We start from the raw sequence: 21,320 nt of genomic DNA on the forward strand, positions 1-21,320 counted from the left end.
TCTCTGTCAAATAAATAAAAAATCTTTAAAAAAAAAAAAAAAAAAAAAAAGAAAAAGAAAACTATCCCACTTACAAATGCACCAAAAACAGTAAAATACCTAGAAATAAACTTAAGAGGTGAAAGACCTATAGTCTGAAAACTATAAACACGGATAAAAAAAAATTCAAGATGATGCAAGAAATGGAAAGACATTCCATGGTCATGGATTGGAAGAATTAATATTGTTAAAATGTCAATACTAACGAAAGTAATCTGTTTATTTAATACAATCCCTGTCAAAATACCAAAAGCATTTTTCAGAGAAGTAGAATGAACAATACAAAAATTTGTATGGAACCAGAAAAGACCCTGAATAGACAAAGCAATCTTGAAAAACAAAACAGGAGGCATCACAACTCCAGACTTCAAGCTATATTACAAAGCTGTAATAATTAAAACAGTATGGTACTGGCATAATAACCATGAACAGACATTTCTCCAAAGACATACACATGGCCAACAGACACATGAAAAGATGCTCAACATCACTCATCATCAGGGAAAAACAAATCAAAACCACGAGATACCACCTCACACCTGTCAGAATGGCTAAAATTTACAACACAAGTAACAAGTGTTGGCAAGGATGTGGAGAAAGGGGAACTTTCTTATGCTGTTGGTGGGAATGCAAACTGGTGCAGCCACTCTGGAAAATAGTATGGAGGTTCCTCAAAAATTAAAATGGGGTGCCTGGGTGGCTCAGTCAGTTAAGCTTCTGCCCTGAACTCAGGTCATGATCTCGGAGTCCTGGGATCAAGCCCCATATTGGGCTTCCACTCAGTGCGGAGTCTGCTGCTCCCTCTCCTGCCCTTCCCCCTGCTTGTGCTCTCTCAATTAAATAAATAAAATCTTTAAAAAAAAAAAAATGGAACAACCTTATTTACGATCCAGTAATTGGGTTGTGGTCTCAGGGTCGTGGGATCGAGCCCCACGTTGGGCTCCATGCTCAGCAGTTAGTCTGCTTGGGGTTCTCTCTCACTCTCCTTCTGCCTCTCCCTCCTGCTCTCTCTCTAAAATAAACAAAAATTCTTTAAAATATTATATGAACTCAGTTGATAAAGCAGTGGCAGGGTTTGAGAGGACTGACTCCAATTTTCAAAGAAGTTCTACTGTGGGCAAAATGCTATCAAACAGCACCACCTGCTACAGAGAAATCGTTCGTGAAAGGAAGAGTTAGTCGCTGTGGCAAACTTTATCGGTGTTTTATTTTAAGGAATTGCCACAGCCATGCCCAGCTTCAGCAGCCACCACCCTCATCAGTCAGCAGCCATCAACATCGAGGGAAGACCCGCCACCATCAAAGATTATGACTCACTGAAAGCTCAGTGTTTGGCATTTTTAGCAGCATTTTTTAACTAAGATGTGTATGTTGCTTTTTTTAGACATAATGCTATTGCATGCTTAACAGACTACAATGTAGTGTAAACACAACTTTCCTCTGCAAAGGGAAACCAAAACATTCATTTGACTTGCTTTATTGTGATATTCGCTTTATGACTGTGCTCAGGAACCATACATGTGTTGTCTCCAAGGAATGCCCGTAGAAGGAAAGCTGGAAAACCAACAAATACATGCAAGTGACACAACACATTGTTAAACAACCAGTAGGTTAAAGAGTAAGTAATAGGGGATCTTAGAAAATACCGGGAGACAAATGAGGCTATGAACAGAACATACTGAAAACTGCAGGACGCCACAAAACCAGCGTGAAGAGTGACACATACACAGTTAACTCATACATTAAAAACAAAGACCCATGAGTAACCTATCTTCACACCCTCACTAAAGAGAAAAGTGAGATCAAGCCAAAGCTAGCAGAACAAAGAAAACCATAAAAATTAGATCACAGATCAGACTTTTTCAAACAGATCAACAAAAGCGCCAAACCTTCAGATACACCAAAAACAAAGGGAGACTCGACTAAACTCCAACGTGGAAAAAGGCACAACAGCACGGATAGTACAGAAATAAGCACAAGGGAATACTCGGAAGAACTGTACGGCAACCTGGACAACCTAGATGAACAAACTCCTAAAACCACACCACCTTCCAAGACTGAAGGGTGAAGAAATAGAAAACTCCGAAGAGATCAGGAACTCATGAAGACACTGAATCAGTAATTAAGACAAAAAAAAAAAAAAAGCAAAACACTCCCAATGAAGAAATCCCAGGAATGTATTTTTTCATGGGTGAATTCCACTTATCTTTTAATGACAAGTGAACAATTCTTATCAAAACCTTCCAAAAAATTGAGCGGATAGTATAATCTCTCAACAAAACAAAACAAAAGTGCCTACAAATGTTTTTGTTAATTAATACACATGCATAATATCTTCATATATAAAAGACAAACTCACATATTCATATAAAAAGCCAAATTTCATCAGAATGAACTAAATTTGTTAATATGAGCACTAATTAACAATTAAGAAATTACGTTACTTATTCATAACATAAATTCTCCAATTTCCTTACTTTAAAATACTGTTTTACTTTTTCTTGCAAAAACTGTGGATTTTCCTTGAGGCACTGTCTGAATCGAGCCACCTGACTCCCCAGCTTCAGGAGCTCCACAGGGTCCCCATCATGATTCCAGCAGGAGGCGATGTACTGCAACCAAGAACGTAACATCCACATGCACATTACACTACGAACTCTACATCAAACGTAACATTTTATTAAGATCTCAGTTTCTGTATTTAAAAATACCACAATGATTGTAAGAAAAATTAAGTCATTTTTTGGTTAGGAAAATTTTAAATCTGTTTTTTCTCTAATAAAGTGAAGGACAAGTTCTAAAATTTTCAGGAGGGATGCCTAGGTGGCTCAGTCAGTTGAGCGTCTGACTGTCGGTTTTGACTCAGGTCATGATCTCAGGGTTGTAGGATCGAGTCCTATGTTACGTTCTGCACTGGGTGTGGAGCCTGCTTAGAATTCTCTCTCCCTCTAACTGTCCATCCTTCCCATGTATGCTCTTTCTCGCTCTCTAAAACAAATTACTTAAAAAAAAAGGTATCAGAAAGCCAATAATGCTTGTAAAAAGACACAATGTATTATAAAACTAAATTAAATTTGTATCATATCCAAAACAGCACAACTTTCACGGTTCAAATGAATGGTGCTATGAATATTCACCTGTTTCCAGCGCTGTCAAGTACCCACTGATCACAACAGTAAAAACAAAGTACAAACAGAAGAAGATAGAGGAGAAATTACATACGGACGTCAGGGTGAGTCCAAAGCTGACAGACTGATGCTTCATTTGTATTTCAATTTTATGAAGGAGAGCCTCAATTCGGTCCTCTTCAAATCCCTTCCTAAAGAAACAGAGAAAAGAGATGTTAAAAAGACAATCAATACCCATGCGAAAAGGCAGCAGAGAGTCTTTAAACTATTCTAAGTGAACCACTGTGTATTTTATGAGGTAAAGAGACAGCCAAACACAGGAGGAGGTAGGCTCCCTCCTTGGACAGTGTAAGAAGAGTGTGAGGACGGTGTGAGGACAGTGTGAGGACACTGTGAGGACGGTGTGAGGATGGTGTGAGGATGGTGTGTGGACACTGTGAGGACAGTGTGAGGAGAGTGTGAGGACACTGAGGACGGTGTGAGGATGGTGTGAGGACACTGTGAGGACGGTGTGAGGAAGGTGTGAGGATGGTGTGAGGATGGTGTGAGGAAGATATGAAGAAGGTGTGAAGATGGTGTGAGGAGAGTGTGAGGAATGTGAAGACGGTGTGAGGACACTGTGAGGATGGTGTGTGGACACTGAGGACAGTGTGAAGAGAGTGTGAGGACACTGAGGACGGTGTGAGGACACTGAGGACGGTGTGTGGACACTGTGAGGACGGTGTGAGGAAAGTGTGAGGACACTGAGGACGGTGTGAGGATGGTGTGAGGAAGGTGTGAGGATGGTGTGAAGACGGTGTGAGGACGGTGTGAGAAGAGTGTGAGGACACTGTGAGGACGGTGTGAGGAAGTTGTGAGGATGGTGTGAGGAGGGTGTGAGGAGAGTGTGAGGACACTGTGAGGACAGTGTAAGGACACTGTGAGGACGGTTATGAGGAGAGTGTGAGGACACTGTGAGGACGGTGTGAAGACCCTGTGAGGACGATGTGAGGACAGTGTGAGGACAGTGTGAGGACACTGTGAGGACAGTGTGAGGATCGTGGGAAGATCGTGTGAGGACGGTGTGAGGAGAGTGTGAGGATGGTGTCGGGACTGCAGAGTGCAAGCCACACGCACTCGATGACTTCCTCGATTGTCCTGTCAATGATGTCCCGAACGGCATGGGTGTCCTGCTCCGCGATCCCCTGCAGGCCCACACTGAAGTAGGCCTCCCGTGTGTAGCCGTTGTATCTACAATACACAAGTGGGTCACACGGCAGAATTCCGACAACTTAAGAGATCCAATACTCTGGAGAACAGAACTATGGACACTCCAACCTCCCAAGTCTTCCAAGAAAAAGCCCACTGAAGCAGTCCTCAGATATAACTGAGGAGTTATGAGGAGTTAAACTTTAGAGTTATGGCAAAATTAAATCTAGAAATGAAACGGCTGAGCTTTACAAAATCTTAAGATTTGAAAAAATATTTCAACCTGGCATTGAAAGTGGGCAGCCGTACACCATTCTGAGATCTTGGTCAAGCTATCTTTCTTTTTTCTTTTCCCAAATGTGCCCTCCAAGGGATAGAAAACAGCTGTACTGGACTAGTGTTCTCATGCACAGTTCTGTGCTGGGGCAGCAGCGGAACCATCCTATGACTGTGGGATATCGAACATTCTCCATCCCTCATTCCTCCCAGCAGATGCCAATAACCTCCCCCTCCCCCCCTGGGGTTGTGAGCACCAAAAACGTGTCCAGATACTGTCAAATGTCAAAACTGGCCCCAAATGCAAACACCACTGATCTGATCAGATAATGAAACTTACCCAACATCAGGAGAAAAATCTGTGCCAAGTCCAGATTCAATTAAGGCTTTGTAGAAGGGGGAGTTGGGTCCACTGATCAAGAGTGAAGACAGAAGGTTTAATGTGAAGGCTTCAAACGTATCAGTGATGCTTCATTTAAAAACGGGGAGGGTGGGGGGTAGAGGGGGAGAGAAAAAGGGAAACTGTTGGCCTTCATAAATATTTTCAAAATCATTAAAATCACTACTAAATCAACACTTTTATTTCCAAAGAAGCAGATGTTCTACAAATGCTTGCATTTTAACTTTTAAGTTATATGGATAAAAGAAAGTAAACTGTTTTTTAGTTTGTAAAGCTCTCATAAACTAGACTATTTTGGAGTCCCGAACCATCAAGTTGACTTGGCTGCATATCAAATGTCATCCCATCACAGCACACCAAGGACTCTGACCTGTGTCATCTCAATTACAAGTGTGCTGTCCACACACAGACAAGAACAGTGAGGAGATGGGGCAGTTGGTCGAGCAGCACGGCCACCAAGGGCAGCCAAGCCTGCCGCCGCACAGCTGAGGACACCTGCCTGCCCACGTGCCCGCAGCCGACCACATCTCTACGATGACAGAGCTCCATGGGTGGCACATTGTTTTGAAGCCAGTGTTCACTGTGCTCTCCTCATGCTCAATGGCATCCCACCCCCAGAAATGTTAACAACTGATGTCCGAGCCTGTTTTCTCCCCAGAAATAAGCTTTAAAATGCGGTAAGAAGTTACTTTTTTTTCTGGGTAGCTACTAAAGGCAATTACCCCCAAACCACCCCAGATGTTGTTAGCATCTTCCCTGCCATCCAACAGCTGCTCAACTCCTAAATCCTCACCATTGAGCCATTTAATGTGGAGAGTTCGCCTCCAACCTGTTTAAGCTGCGCTTGTCCCACTTCACAACGGACACTTACTCTGGTAAGAGGAAGCTGACCCCAACGGTTGTTTGTTTAGAGGAACCTGCAGCCAGTGAGTCCGGGCCACATGTTATATGGAATTCTCTCTGTAAAACGACGTGATGCTTTAAGTAGGTACAGAGTACGAATGACTGGGTTTAAATAGAGTAAGTTACCCATATAGGTATAAAGGGGTCCAAGAGATGCTCTTTGCTAAATTTTCTTTTTCAAACAAGTAACCATGCCTTAGGGTAAAGAAGCTCTTACATTCAAGTCAGAGGCCACAACATTTGAAAATCTTATTACTGATACACAGTCTGACTCTTCACGTCAGTGTATTTAGTAGGTAAAAACACCGCCTACTCTCCGGATGGGGCACTTACTGGCTTATCCCAAGGCTTCTGAGCCGGCACTGCAGTGTTTGGCTCAATTTTCTCAAATTTACTCAGGGCTTCTTCGTGAATTTGTTTCAGATGCTGTTCTAATGGAAAATTGCCATAAGTGAAGAACCTGAAACGTTCAGAGAATATATTAGTCTATCTTAGTTTAAAAGATGAGAAATCAACAGAGGTGCCTTTTTGTAGAAAATGGAAGGTACACAGAGTAGGAAACTAAACTCACCTCATCCCACGGATACAACTAGGTAAAAGTTCCATTAGGGTAAATAATCCGGAAAACAACCCAAACACCAGCAGAACAAACTCCACAACTAAATGTAGAGAAGAGACCACACTGGAGAGGGTGGAAAGGGCAGAGTTGCTGAGGGAGCTAAACAGACCATGGGACTGTCTGCTGGAGGAAGGGACCCGCGGGCGGGAAGCAAAGGGTCACACCAGGGAGCCCACACAGAACATGAATCCCCTTAACATTTGGCTTTGAAGACCAGAGGGGCTGAATTTCATGAGTTCTTACAACCAGTGGGATTTCAACCTGCAACTTTAAAAATCAGCAGGCTCGGGCGCCTGGGTGGTTCAGTTGGTTAAGAGACTGCCTTCGGCTCAGGTCATGATCCCTGGGATCGAGTCCCACATCGGGCTCCCTGCTCTGTGGGGAGTCTGCTTCTCCCTCTGCCTCAGACTCCCTCTGTCTCTCATGAATAAATAAAGAAAATCTTTAAAAAAAAAAAAAATCAGCAGGCTCCGTTCTCGGAGAACCTGGAGGGTGCTGGGAAACTGAGTCCCTGCAGAGCACAGTGAACAGCCAGTGGAGATACAGCACAGAAGCAGCAGTTTGAAAAAGGCAGGGGCATAAAGCAAGGAGAGTGGTTTACTACCTCAGTGTCCCAGAGGGACAAGGTCATGGGAGACTCCTCCAGCAACAGAGGAGCTGGCAGGCACCACTTCCCAACCCTGCACCTCAGCAGAAGGGCGGCCACCCGCGGGAACCAACCAGCACTCATGACTTCACCTGCTTCCATGCCTCCCCCCTGCAGCCAGGCCTGCCTCAGTCCCAGGGCTGTGGGTCCCCTCCCACAGAGACCAGGGCACCCCTGGCCAAAACCATGTCTCTCCCAAAACACACATTCTGCAGGACCTCAGTCCCGGTGGTGGTGGCGGCCGGTCACCTCCAGCTGAGAACACACACACACACACACCCCTTGTTAGAACGGCATGCCCTGAGCACGTGCACTTTGCAGATCGCCCCACCAGACTCCAGTCTCCCCGGTGGCAGTGCTTCTCCTCTGGCAGAGGACCAGCGCCACCTTGTGAAAACTGCACACTGCCCACTACACTCAAGAGCAGGGGAAACGGCTGACTTTCCTGATGCACAGAAACAGACGCTGAGAGCCAGACAAATGAGGGGACAGAGGAGTAAGGTCAAAATGGAAACACAGGACAAAACCAGAGCAAGAGACCTAAGCACAACAGAGATACGTCATATGCCTGATAGAGAATTTAAAGTGATGATCATAAAGATACTCACTGGACTCGAGAAAAGAGCAGAAGACCCATAAAGAGATAAAACAGAACCAATGAGAGATGAAGAACACAGTAACTGAAATTAAAGATACACCAGACAGAACAAATTGCAGACTGCAGGAAGCAGAACGAATCAGCAACCTGGACGACAGAACAATGGAAATTAATCAAGCTGAGCAGGTGACAGAAAAAAAATTATGCAAAATTACAAGACTTGCATAATAACATTTGCATTATATGGATTCCAGAGAAAAGAGGGTAGAAAATTTATGTGAAGAAATAACAACTGAAAACTCCCCTAATCCGGGCAAGTTAACAGACATCCAGATACAGGAGGCAAAGAGAGTCCAACGCCCCACAAAAAATCAACCCAGTGAGGTCTACATCAAGACACATAGTAATTAAAATGGCAAAAATCAGTGATAAAGAGAATTATAAAAGCAGAAAAAGAAGAAAGTTATGTAAAAGGGAAACCCAAGGAGGCTATTAGTGGGTTTTTCAACAGAAACACTGCAGGCCTGAAGGAGTGGCATGTCATATCAAAGTGCTAAATGGGAAAAATCTGCAGCCAAGAACACTGTATCCAGAAAGCTGTCATTCAGAATAGAAGGTGAGATGAAGAGCTTCTCAGACAAACAAAAGTTAAATAAGTTTATGACCAGTAAAAAAGCCCTACAAGAAATGTTAATGGGGACTCTAAGTTGAAAGGGAAGACCATTAGTAAGAGTAAAAAAAGGAGGACACAGAAAAGCAGTAAAAATAAGTATATCTGTAAAAATCAATCAAGGGTCTCTCAACATAAAAGGATGTAAAGTATGACACTATAACCTAAAACATGGGCAGCGGGGTGTAAAGAACGGGGTCAAATTTAAGCAACCATCAACTAAATAGAGACTGCTATGTGCAGAAGAGGTTATATAGAAACCTAATGGTAACCACATATCAAAACCCAGTAACAGATATGAAGAAAAAAAAAGAAAAAACACAGAAAAGAATTTAAGTATGGCACTAAAAAATTTATGGCAAAAGAGAGCAAGGAAGAGAGAGAAAAACCAGAAAAATAACCCTAACACAAGTAACAAAATGGCAATAAGTACATATGTATCAATAACTACTTTGAATGTAAATGGACTAAATGCTCCAATCAAAACACACAGGGTGACTGATAAAAAAAACAAAACACAAGACCTATCCATATGCTGCCTACAAGAGACTCACCTCAGACCTAAAGACACCTGCAGACTGAAAGGGAATGGATGGAAAACATTTCTCATGCAAACAGAAGTGAAAAGAAAGCTGGCTTAGCAATATTTACATTGGATGAAATTAAACTTTAAAACAAAAACTGCAACAAGAGACAAAGAAGGACACTATATAATCATAAAGGGATCAATCCAACAGGAAGATACAACAATTACAAATACTTACGAACTCAACACAGAGCACCCAAATATATAAAACAGTTAATAACAAATATAAAGGAACTAATCAATAATACAATAATAACAGGGGATTTTAACACCCCATTTACATCATTGGACAGATCATCTAAACAGGAAATCAACAAAGAAACAATGGCTTTGAATGACACATGGACCAGATGGACTTAACAGATACATTCAGAACATTCCACCCTAAAACAGAATACACATTCTTTTCAAGTGCATGTAGAACATTCTCCAGAATAGATTACATGTTAGGCCACAAAACAGGTCTCCACAAATTCAAAAAGATCAAAGTCATACCATGCATCTTTTCTGACCACAACACTATGAAATTAGAAATTATAAGAAAAAAATCTGGAAAGACCACAAATACATGGAGATTAAATAACACGCTACTACACAATGAATGGGTCAACCAAGAAATCAAAGAGGAAATTAAAAAATACATGGAAACAAATGAAAATGAAAACACAACAGTCCAAAATCTTTGGGATTCAGCAAATGTTTTTAAGAGGGAAGTTTATTGCAATACAGGCCTACCTCAAGAAGGTAAACCTCAAGCAACCTAACCTTACACCTAAAACGAGCTAGAAAAATAACAAGGAAAACTCCAAACCCGCAGAAGGAAGGAAATAATTAAGATGAGAGCACAAGTAAGTGATACAGAAATTAAAAAAAATAGAACAGATGAAACCAGGAGCTGGTTCTTTGAAAAAATTAACAAAATTGATAAACCTCTAGCCAGGCTCATGGGAAAAAAAAAGGGGGGGAAAGAGGACCCAAATAAACAAAAACACTAATGAAAGAGCAGTAACCACCAACACCACAGAAATACAAACATTTATAAAAGGATATCATGAAAAACTATATGCCAACAAACTGGACAACCTAGAAGAAATGGATACATTCCTAGAATCATATAAACTACCAAAACTGAATCAGGAAGAAAGAGAACATTTGAACAGACCCATAAGCAGAAACAAAATTGAATCAGTAATCAAAAAACTCCCAATAAACAAAAGTCCAGGACCAATCGGCCTCACAGGTGAATTCTATGAAACACTTAAAGCAGAGTTAATACCTATTCTTCTCAAACTTTTCCAAAAAATAGAAGAGGAAGGAAAACTTCCAAATTCATTCTATGAGGCCAGCATTACCCTGATACCATAACCAGATAAAGATCCCCCCCACACACAAAGAGAACTACAGCCATCATCTCTGATGAACATAGATACAAAAATCCTCAACAAAACATTAACAATCTGAATCTAACAATATACTTAAAAAATCATTCACCGCGATCAAGTGGGATGTATTCCCAGGATGCAAAGATGGTTCAATATGCACAAGTGAATCAACATGCTACACTGCATCAATAAGAGAAAGGATAAAAACCTTACGATCATTTCAAAAGATGCATAAAAAGCATCTGACAAAGTACAACATCCATTCATGATAAAAACCCTCAACAAAGTAGGTTTAAAGGAAACACGTCAACATAATAAAAGCCATATATGAAAAACCCACAGCTAACATCATACTCAATGGGGAAAAACTGAGAGCTTTTCCCATTGGTCAGGAACACGACAGGAATGTCCACTCTTACCCTTTTATTCAACATAGTACTGGAAGTCCTGGCCACAGCACTCAGACAAGAAAAAGGAATAAAAGGCATCCAAGTTGGTAAGGAAGAACTAAAACTTTCACTATCTGTAGATGACATTATATATAGAAAACCCTAAAGACTCCACCAAAAAAGTACTAGAACTGAATTAATTCAGTTAAGATTGCAGGATACAAATCAACATACAGAAATCCGCTGCATTTCTATACACTAATAATGAAGTAGCTGAAAGAGAAATTAAGAAAACAATCCTATTCACAATTGCACCAAAAATAAAAAAAAATACCTAGGAATATACTTAATCAAAGAGATGAAAGACCCGTACACTGAAAACTATAAAACACTGATGAAAGAAATCGAAGATGACACAAATGGAAAGCTATTCTATGCTCACAGGTTGGAAGAACCAATACTGTTAAAACTACCCAAAGCAATCTACAGATTTAATGCAATCCCTATCAAAATACCAACAGCATTTTCCACAGAACTACAACAAACAATCCTAAAATTTGTATTGAACCACAAAAGAACCCCAAGAGCAAAGCAATGTTGAGTAAGAACAAAGCCACAATACCAAAATTTCAAGATATACTACAAAGCTTTAGTAATCAAAATAGTATGGTACTGGTACAAAAAGACACATAAATCAATGGAACAAAATAGAACACCCAGAAATGAACCCATGATCATATGGTCAATTAATCTTCAACACAGCAGGAAAGAATATACAATGGGAAAAAGACAGTATCTTTAATAAATGGCATTGGGAAAACTGAACAGCAACATGCAAAAGAATGATAGTGGACCACTTTCTTAAACCATACACAAAAATAAATTGGACTTAGGATTGAAATGTCAGGCCTGAAACATAAAAATCCTAGAAGAGAGCACAGGCAGAAATCCATCTGAGATTGGCTGTAACAACTTCTTTCTAGATAGGTCACCTGAGGCAAGGGAAATAAAAGGAAAATTAAACTCCTGGGACTACACCAAAATAAAAAACATCTGCACAGTAAAGGAAACAGTCAACAAAACTAAGACACCTCAACATAATAAAAGCCATATATGAAAAACCCACAGCTAACATCATACTCAATGCGGAAAAAGAATGGGAGAAGATATTTGTAAATGACATCTCTGATAAAGGGTGAATATCCTAAATAAAGAACTTCTACAACTCAACACCAAAGAACCCCAAGTAATCCAATTAAAAAACAGGCAGAAGACATGAACAGACAGTTCTCCAAAGAAGACATCCAGATGGCCAACAGACACATGAAAAGATGTTCAACATCACTGATCATCATGGAAATCCAAATCAAAACCACAATGAGATACCACCTCACACGTGTCAGAATGGCTAAAATCAACAACACAAGAAACAACAGATGTTGGCGAGGATGTGGAGAAAGGGGAACCTTCTTACACTGTTGGTGGGAATGCAAGCTGGTGCAGCCACTGTGTACATACCCGTGTTTATTGCAGCATTATTTACAATAGCCTAGATACAGAAACAGCCCAAGTGTCCAACTACAGATGATTCAATAAAGAAGATACGGTATATATGTACAATGGAATATTACTCAGCCATAAAAAAGAATGAAATCTTGCCATTTGCTCTGACATGGATGAAGCTAGAGAGTATTATGCTAAGTGAAATAAGTCAGTCAGAGAAAGACAAATACCATATGATTTCACTCATGTGGAATTTAGGAAAACAAATGAACAAAGGGAAAAAAAAAAAGAGACAAACTGAGAAAAACCATCTTAACTCTAGAGAACACACCGATGGTTACCAGAGGGAACGTGGTGGGGACAACGGGGGAAATAGGTGATGGGGAATCTTGATGAGCCCTGAATAATATATGGAAGTGCTGAATGAAGATACTTTACACCGGAAACTAATATAACACTGTATGTTAACTACAGTAGAATTACAATAAAACTTAAAAATGGAAGGTACGCTGGGGCACCTAGGTGGCTCAGTTGGTTAAGCATGTGACTTTGGCTCAGGTCATCATCTCAGGGTCCTGGGATCAAGCCCCACATCAGGTGCCCTGCTCAGCGGGGAGTCTGCTTCTCACTCTGCCTTTCCCCATCCTGCCAGTGTTCTCTCTCTCTCTAATAAGTGAATAAAATCTTTAAAAAAAAAAAAAAAATAGAAGGTGCACATACATAGCACCTAATAATAAAACTGTTCCCATATTGAAATGAAGTTTGTATAGAAATACATTCTGTTCCCTTTTTTTTAAGATTTGAGAGTGAGAGTGCCCTCCGGGTGGGGGGGGGGCAGAGGGAAAGGAAATCCTCAAGGAGATTCCTCGCTGAGCAGGGAGCCCAACGTTGGGCTCGATGCCAGGACCTTGGGACCACGACCTGAGTCAGAGGCAGACACTTAACTGACTGAGTCACCCAGGTGTCCTTCTGTTCACTTACTTTGACTACAAAGACCAGATAGAGGCTTTGATCCTTTTTATAAAAAATACAAATCATGCAAAAGTGATTAATTAAGTGTAAATCTGCCAAAAGTTGCTCTTTATTTTAAATGTACTATAAAGGTGTTTCAAAAACAAAGTAACTGATATGTTAAAATATTTGATGGTCTTAGCTACAGTAAGATAGTAATCCATCTACCACTGACAAATTAAGAACTTCACAAAATTCAATCTTAGGCTACAAATTTCAGATTACATGTTTTTAAGACAACACATTTATCCATCCAGGGGAAAAAGGGTACAATGACACAGTTGATTTCTTTTTCTTTTAATACGCTGTTGTCTGAGCTAAGACTCATAGATACAGAAAATAGATTGGTGGTTGCCAAGGCAGGGGGTGGATGAAATCTGTAGAAGGGGTCCAAGGTTCCAGTTGTAAGATGAGTAAGTCATGAGGACATAATGTACAGCATGCTGACTGTAGTTAACAATAGCGTATCTTATATTTAAAAGTTGCGAAGAGAAAAGATCTTAACAGTTCTCATCATAAGAAAAAACCATTTTAACTATGTGCAGTGATAATGTTACCTGGATTTATTGTGGTGATCAATTCATGGTATATACATGACCCAAATCATTTTGTTGTACACCTAAGGCTAATACAATGCTATATGTCAATTATATCCCAATAAAATAAACACATCTGACTTTGGGAGCTAATATCTTAAAGATCCTTTAAAAATGTCCGCTCAATGGTTTAGAGTGGCACTCCAATAACAAGTAGCATCCCTGGCGTCCAGGGAGACCCTCTAAATGCCTGTCTCCACTTGGTTGGAGGACTCCTTGGAGAAAGAAGTAGCTACAGATCTGGAGCAGAAGGAGCCTGGATTTGGGGGGCACAGAAACTAGTTACTGAAAACTAAGAAGACATAAGACGAGCTTAAAGGAATTCCCCTGGGACACAGCTGAAACAATTTGAGCATAAAAAAAATAAGTAAATAAATCAAAGTTGCCAGCAAACCAACCCAGCAGATGGCCTGTGTCTACAGGGAGAAAAACAGAGCTTTACACAGAATATATGGGCCTCATTTGGCTCAAACATATATTTTGGGTACTAGCGGAAAATCTGGATTTGGAATAAGTAGTAGGTGCTTTCACGCAAGTGTTTGTTAAATGTGAATATAGTATTATGTCCCAAAATATCTTTATGTTTCAGGGTCATAAATTTAAATATTAGAGGTAAACCATCATGATGACTGTAATCTCCTTTAAAATATGTTGACAAAGAATATTATGTGGTATGTGTATAAAGTTCATTATTCTAGGCTCTATATTTTTCTGGATGCTTGAAAGTTTTCATAACCAAAATTTAAATTCTTTTACATTTAAAGTAATCTTGAAAATATGATTTTCCATCAGTGTTTGATTTATAAATACACATACTGGTGTTTTACTACTATTAACATCTGAAACAAGCAATTGGGTCACAAAGCAAGTATCCCAGGTTTAGTGAAGGGCAACCACCATTTCGGGAGCACTTCCCTGGCAGGGGCTGCAAGCCCTCCGGGTCCCAAGTCAGCCTCAGGAGGGGACAGTAGCCTGCACTCCCGTGTTAAACATCAGAAAGCTGAGGCACAGGGAGGGAGCGTGACAGCATACGGCTCCTCCTTCATGAGGTGGTGTCACCATCATGCTGGGCACGTAAATTCTTGCTGTAGACATTCAGAATGAGCATCCACAAAAGAGAGAGGCAATCCATTGTGAAGAATCCTCTAAATTTATACAGTTCTTCACAAACAATTCTTCGCCAAATGTGAGAGAAGCCATGTCATTTAGTGTATGCAAATGAGTCTACTCTTAATCAACCCACCATTAATTAAACTATAAAAATGAAATTACCTAGCATTACTGGGGTGGTAATGGGTAGCATGGAACTGTTTAAGCTGCTCCCACGTGAGGTCTGGGATGCACAACGGATGGCCCCCGGAGATCACCGAGTACGTGTGGTCAGGCAGGAGTCGGTTCTGAAGGTGCTGCGAGAATATCTTCTCGTTGTCTGTCTTCAAATTTAAAAAAAATATATGTGTGTGTGAAAAATAACACCCAGTGTTATGTTACAATGCAGCAAATTAATCACATTCTGGGAGCAATTCAAACTGTCGCAGTGATAAACAAGGCGGTCCATGCAGATCCTAACAAAGCATGCAACTCATTCACAATCTCCACACAGGACCCAAAGATCAGGGGTCTCGCAAGAAAAGAAAAAACACTCTGCAGTGTGCATGGGCCACCAGCAAAGGCACAGCTGAGGGCCAAGGGAGGGACGTGCGAACCAAGGAAAGAATCACAAGGGTCCCTGCCCATGAGCTGCAGGAAGGGGTCCCACTGGCTTCTGGAGCAAGAGCTGTGACTGTAACTTGAGTTTCCAGAAGGTACTGGAAGAAATGAGGCCCAAATCAGGTAGCCCCATTTGTCAGAGCAGGACTCCAAAGTCAGAGGGGCTGGGAGGATGGGCCCAGAGGAGAGGTTCTCAAACTGCCCAGTCTCAAGATCCTTCATACTCCTAAAAATCAATGAGGACCCCAAAGACCTTTTGATGATGTGGGTTTCCTGATTACACAAGAGTGTGTGTGTACACATAATTTTTCTGTGTTAGAAATTAAAGCTGAGACATTTTAAAAGGTTACTTATTCACTCATTATCTTAACCCATCAGTACATGTTATCAAATATTTTTTTGGAAAACTTTCTCAGAACAAAGCAGAAATATCACTGAGAAAAATAGCACTGTTTTGCACATTTTGCAAATCTCCTTAATGTCTGGCTTAATGAGAGACAGCTAGACTCTATCTGCTTCTGTATCCTATAAACTATTTCAAAACATGTAATGCAGGCTTGGGGAAACTCCCGAATGAGAAAAAAAGACAAGTTCTTATCACTGTCATGCAGCTTTCATCTGACAGACCTCCTGCAGACCACAAACCAGGGGTCCCACCCCACAGCTCAAGAGCTGCTTGCTGCCACAAGGGCCCCAGAAAATCGGGAGCGTGGTCCTCTATTGTCCTACGGCTGGTGCTCACTGCACTGTCCCCCGGCTAGTCCAACAAGTCCCACATGAGAAGTGCATCAAATGATATAAGAGAACGTCCACTGTCTTCCAGACCCTTTTACATCCCGATATTTTACACAGAAAGATCACTGGAACAGTTTTAAAAAGGAAAAAAAAACTCACAAATACTCCCTTCATTTCATTAAAGACGACTCCTTTAAAGGTCAAGGGTGTCTGGGGGTCCTTCGGATTCTCATGTTCTAGTCGCCATCCTTCCTGCCTAAATAACGGTAAGTAATTACACAATGATAATGATTCCAATACTAAAGTCTAAATTAATTAATCATTACGTACCAGAAATCTAGTTCCCGCAAGCATGGGAAAAAGGCTGCATCCAAATACACAGATAGGAGATTCTGGAAGTCCTTGGGATTTTGTGTAGAAAATGGGTACAGAGTATAGTCGCTAGCTGGGTATAAATGAAAAGATTTTAAAAATTCGACAGATTCCCACAGGAATGTGCCACTTCCAGCCCCACCCCCAGCCCCCCACCCTGAGCCCTTACTGTCCCGGGCAGGCCTGGCTGGGGGCGGGCGGAAGAGGCACAGCCAGCCATGACCTCACACGTCTACACTGAGGGCCTGACCCGCAGGATGCGGACACAGCGCACCGCTTACCTGGAGGCCTGGGCACTTCTCTGCGCCCAGCAGAAGCCCACGTGCTGCCCGAGTTCCTAGAAATCAACTCAAACACCACCACTGCCATATTCACATATGCCACCGAGCTCAAATTTTATAGCAACATCTCCAAAAGAATAATATTTTGACCTTTTCCAGAAAAATGTCAGATATGCCTTTTCCCTAAAACTACAGTTTTTATAATGCGACCACAATGTGGCTTTCCTAAAGGATTCCGCTTCCAGCAGCTTTGCAGCAGACCAGAGGACGGTGTGTGTGCTCTGGTCTACAGGCTGCCAGCCTCACCCCCCGCCGCAAGGAGGGGACCCCGCATGGTTCGGCCGTGGATGCCTGCTCACCTGTGAAAGCGTTCATGAACGTGGACAGCGAGCGATTGAGCATCTTGAAGAAGGGATCTCTGCACGGGTATTTGCGAGAGCCGCACAAGACGGTGTGCTCCAGCACGTGTGGGACGCCGGTGCTGTCCATGGGCGTGGTGCGGAACTGCACGCTGCGCGAGACAAGTGAAGCAAGCCCAAGGCTCAGGCGGAGGGCACGGCTACGGCCATGACTGCACATATGACCACTCGGACCACCCAACCGCTCACCAACACGGTCTCCAACGACAACCTAGAAAACCACTAATTCAGACTCTGAGCTTTTACTCTAGGCAGCTGAGGACATAAACTCATTTCACCTTTTCCTTCGGTTTTCAGGATACGGTCAATAAAAATAAAACCTGGGTGAACGAGGATTTTAAACTATGTAACGTGTGGCAGACATTCTCGGTGGAACATGCTCTCACGATGCCCCCACGCACCTGAACAAGTTGTTGGTGTCTTCTCTGGCCAAGTGCAAGTATTCTGCTCCTGTGCTGTCATGGCTGAGCTTCACTGCGGTCAGGGACAGTTCAGGGATGGCCGTTACCTGAATGAACAAGAAATACTGGACAGGTAAACTCAGATGGGAAGGCGTTCGGCACAGGTATGGTTATACTGCAGGACCTGGCCTGTGTCATCAGGCAACAGTCGGGACTGGAGGCTCATCAGAAACCACCTTGTTCAAACCCTGAATCTCACAAACGAGCCAAGTAAGACCTATGTACCTGACCATCCTAGGCGCCTTTTCTTTTTGCATGCTTACTATCTGCTAGACTTTTCTGAATAGTTCTCGGGGAACCCTGTGAGGAAGGGATCCTCACCCCCATCTGCAGATGGAAACGCTGAGGCTCAGAGGGATGGTCAGACAGGGACGCAGACCCCATCTCTCACACCAGGCTACACTGAAGGAGTCCTGCTCTCGCCTACGATGCCTGCAGTTGGCTTCCTTTTATACACATCATGGCAGGAATGCTCAGAATGGCCCCGCTGGGAGGTAAATGCTGAAGTGGGCCATAGCCTGGGACTGAACTGTGCCTCATCTGGTTTATGCAGTTCTGAGGAATTCCCAGGGGTGCGCTGGGGTATCACCAGTTACCTGCTCCTAGTGGGAGGGTCCAAATCACCTCCAATAAAAACAAACACATCCTGACCCCGAGGACGGCAGTCTCCTAGCCATGTAAGCCTCCCAAAGTTCCCGTGGTTGTTGGCACCTTAGAAAGTGTTTTATGGTCCAACCATGCCAGGGGCCTCTCCCTTTCAATCACAATAGCGCATCACTACGATAGCCACACCATTTATCACCACTTTTCAGAGGCTGTGAAGGTAAACTGTCTGTGCTTACACAGCAAGCTACCAGCAGGGCAGAGATTAGAACTCAGGTGTCCCGAGCGTGCTGTGGGGGCCTTCCACGCAAACGACATTACTTAAAGAGGCCTGTGATGCCGGCTTAGTTTACAAGTATTAAATTATCTATATCTAAGAATTTACTTTGTAAGAGATGATCTACGTATTTAAAATCAGTTCAGTGAACTGTCTGCCTCCGAACCTCTTTCACGGGAACTACTCCTCAAACAAGGATCATTGTTTTATCAGAAGTTTCTGTAACACTTAAAAAATACAGAAACAGAACTCTGAGGTCCTCCTTAACAGTCACTATTCTACATCCAAGCTCCTCTGCATGGCCTTTAGGGACCTCACACATGCTCTCACCCAGTGTCGTGAGCCCCTCCCTCAAGCTAACTGGCCCCCCGGAACCCTGCCTGGAACTACCACCATGGGCACATCCAGCCCTCCGTCTTCCACTTACATACCCCTCCGTTCTCCGTGAACCTGTCCCCATGCCCCTCCAGCAGAGCACCCTCTCCTCCCGTCTTCCTCTTGGTCTCATCACGTTCCCCCTCGTACTGCAGCCGCACTTGTATCCTTCTGGACTGTGAGCTGCCTGCCTTTTGAGTCTGGTACAAGTGTTACCCACAGCATGAAGCCAACTGGGCCAGTCAGTGATGTGAAATGCATATTTTTCAATTACTGCGTTAAAAGAAAAAAACACTGTGAACGTACAGGCCCACAATCTCTTTACTCAGATGGCTCAAAAACCAAGTTTTTGTGGGTGGAGCAAACTCACGTGCTAGGAAAACGTGACCCACACAGATGTGGGGCAGTCTGAGCACAGTGAACAGTCGCGTGTGTGGATGCACAAACATCAGTGTGTGTGTGACTCCAAATCTAGAGACATTAGGCTTCAAGGGGCTGGGTTGAGGGAAGGGACTGGGGATCCCTTATTTAAGAATCAGGAAATCCTTTCACTTGCAAATTCCACTCAGTAGACCCCACTGTGAAACACGGAGGAACCAGGGGCAGGGACAGAGATGCCAGCTCCCCCTGGGGTCTGGGCTGTGCAACAAGCTGGGCCGTGCACACCTGGCTTACGGTGAACCCGTGGATCCGCTCTCCCACCTCGTGCTGCCAAGCTCTCTCACAAGCGCTGGTGCCCGTCCTCCTCCACGCTCGGGGGCCGGCACTGATCCACGGGAGGAAAGGGACCAAGGTTAGCTGCTCCTGCAGGACAACTGTGCGGCTACCGTAATTCAGCAACATCACGAAAACATTTTCACGTCATCAAGACATTTCAAATAAAAATTAAACCTTACATCTTACAAACAGATTCCAGAAAACTGATTTCTGGAATCTTTAGTTCTTTCAATTTTATTATCTTTATCTCTACTCAGCTAAAGCTTCATATCAACTAATAATTGCATGTTCCAAGCCTTTTATATGTAAATGCTCATGAATAACTATAATTATGTAACCAATTTTCCTTACCTGTATAAAAAACAACTCTCATGTTAAAGTGACTTTTTCCATCTCAGTACACAGTATCGCAATAACTCCCATTACGCATCTATGAAACTGGTAAAAAGTAAGAAATCTATCATTGTCAGGACTGCCTAAACTGCAACTAGGTGTGCAAATAGTAACAATTCCCGAAAAACATTTGGCATCATTTAAATTAGCAACTATTCACCTCCGTATGTGTGTCCTGGAGAACGTGTACTCATCATGTACCAGCACACACCCTTTATGTTGGCACCATTCCTAAGAGTTCCAAACTCCACCAACCAGGACATCCATCATCAGAATGGATAAATTGGGGACTATTCAATACATGAAATAAGCTTAGCCATGAATATGGATGGACTACAACCACACTAACAAAAATGTGGGTCACATAATTCTAAACCAAAAAAAAAAAAAATACAAAGGCTAGACACAGTATCATCCTACTGTGTTGTACGAATACATGTAGATGGTAAAAATATAAAGAAAAACCAACAACACGGATGGAGCTAGGCAGTATTATGCTAAGTGAAATGAGTCAGAGAAAGACAAAAGCCATATGATGTCACTCATATGTGTAATAAGAAACAAACGAGCAAAGGGGAAAAAAGAGAGGCGAATCAAGAAACAGACTCTTAACTGCGGAGAACAAACTGTTACCAGAGAGGTGGGTGGGGATATGGGGGAAAAGAAACTGTTGATCCATTGACTCCTGCAGCTGCTGTATCTCTGGAGCTTACTCTTACATATATACATAGATCTATAAAGCAAGGAAATAAACCAGGAGAGAGATCATATCTAAGAGGGAGAGAGGGCCAATCATTTAGGGGTAACCTTAATCTGGGTAACGGTGACACTATTTTTAAATATTTTCCCTCTCAACTGTATTATATGCTTTAAAGAATTTTCTACATTATTATATCTCACAAAAAATATTTCTTTTGAAGAAGATACATACAGAAACAGAAAAAAAAACACTGATTCAGTCGTTATCAGGTAACATTATGAAGATGTGCGATCATCAGCCAACACTTTCCTTACTGACTTAGCTAATTTTAGAAGTATAGAAT

At 42.3% G+C, this 21,320-nt stretch overlaps 1 protein-coding gene across 3 annotated transcripts in view; it reads right to left on the reverse strand.

Annotated features, from left to right (window-relative positions):
• The window catches only part of PITRM1 (pitrilysin metallopeptidase 1), a 41,968-nt gene extending 21,964 nt beyond the window's left edge, over nt 1–20,004 (reverse strand). For 2 of the 3 annotated variants that reach the window (XM_081820504.1, XM_081820506.1), the window contains exons 1-12: nt 19,834–19,991; nt 17,853–17,959; nt 17,392–17,543; nt 16,710–16,824; nt 16,539–16,635; nt 15,207–15,367; nt 6,268–6,394; nt 5,903–5,991; nt 4,972–5,100; nt 4,284–4,397; nt 3,262–3,358; nt 2,517–2,651 (exon numbers count right to left, since the gene is read on the reverse strand). In XM_081820504.1, the coding sequence (XP_081676630.1) occupies nt 2,517–2,651; nt 3,262–3,358; nt 4,284–4,397; nt 4,972–5,100; nt 5,903–5,991; nt 6,268–6,394; nt 15,207–15,367; nt 16,539–16,635; nt 16,710–16,824; nt 17,392–17,521 (1,194 nt within the window). In that variant the 5' untranslated portion in view covers nt 17,522–17,543; nt 17,853–17,959; nt 19,834–19,991. Of the gene's footprint in view, nt 1–2,516; nt 2,652–3,261; nt 3,359–4,283; nt 4,398–4,971; nt 5,101–5,902; nt 5,992–6,267; nt 6,395–15,206; nt 15,368–16,538; nt 16,636–16,709; nt 16,825–17,391; nt 17,544–17,852; nt 17,960–19,833 lie in introns of all 3 variants that reach the window. The other variant, XM_081820505.1, reaches the window with a different exon arrangement.
• Between the last annotated feature and the right edge of the window lie 1,316 nt (nt 20,005–21,320).

Source organism: Leptonychotes weddellii, chromosome 5 (assembly GCF_054177405.1).
Source record: "Leptonychotes weddellii isolate Sample4059 chromosome 5, ASM5417740v2, whole genome shotgun sequence".
In the NCBI taxonomy this organism is placed as follows: Eukaryota; Metazoa; Chordata; class Mammalia; order Carnivora; family Phocidae; genus Leptonychotes; species Leptonychotes weddellii.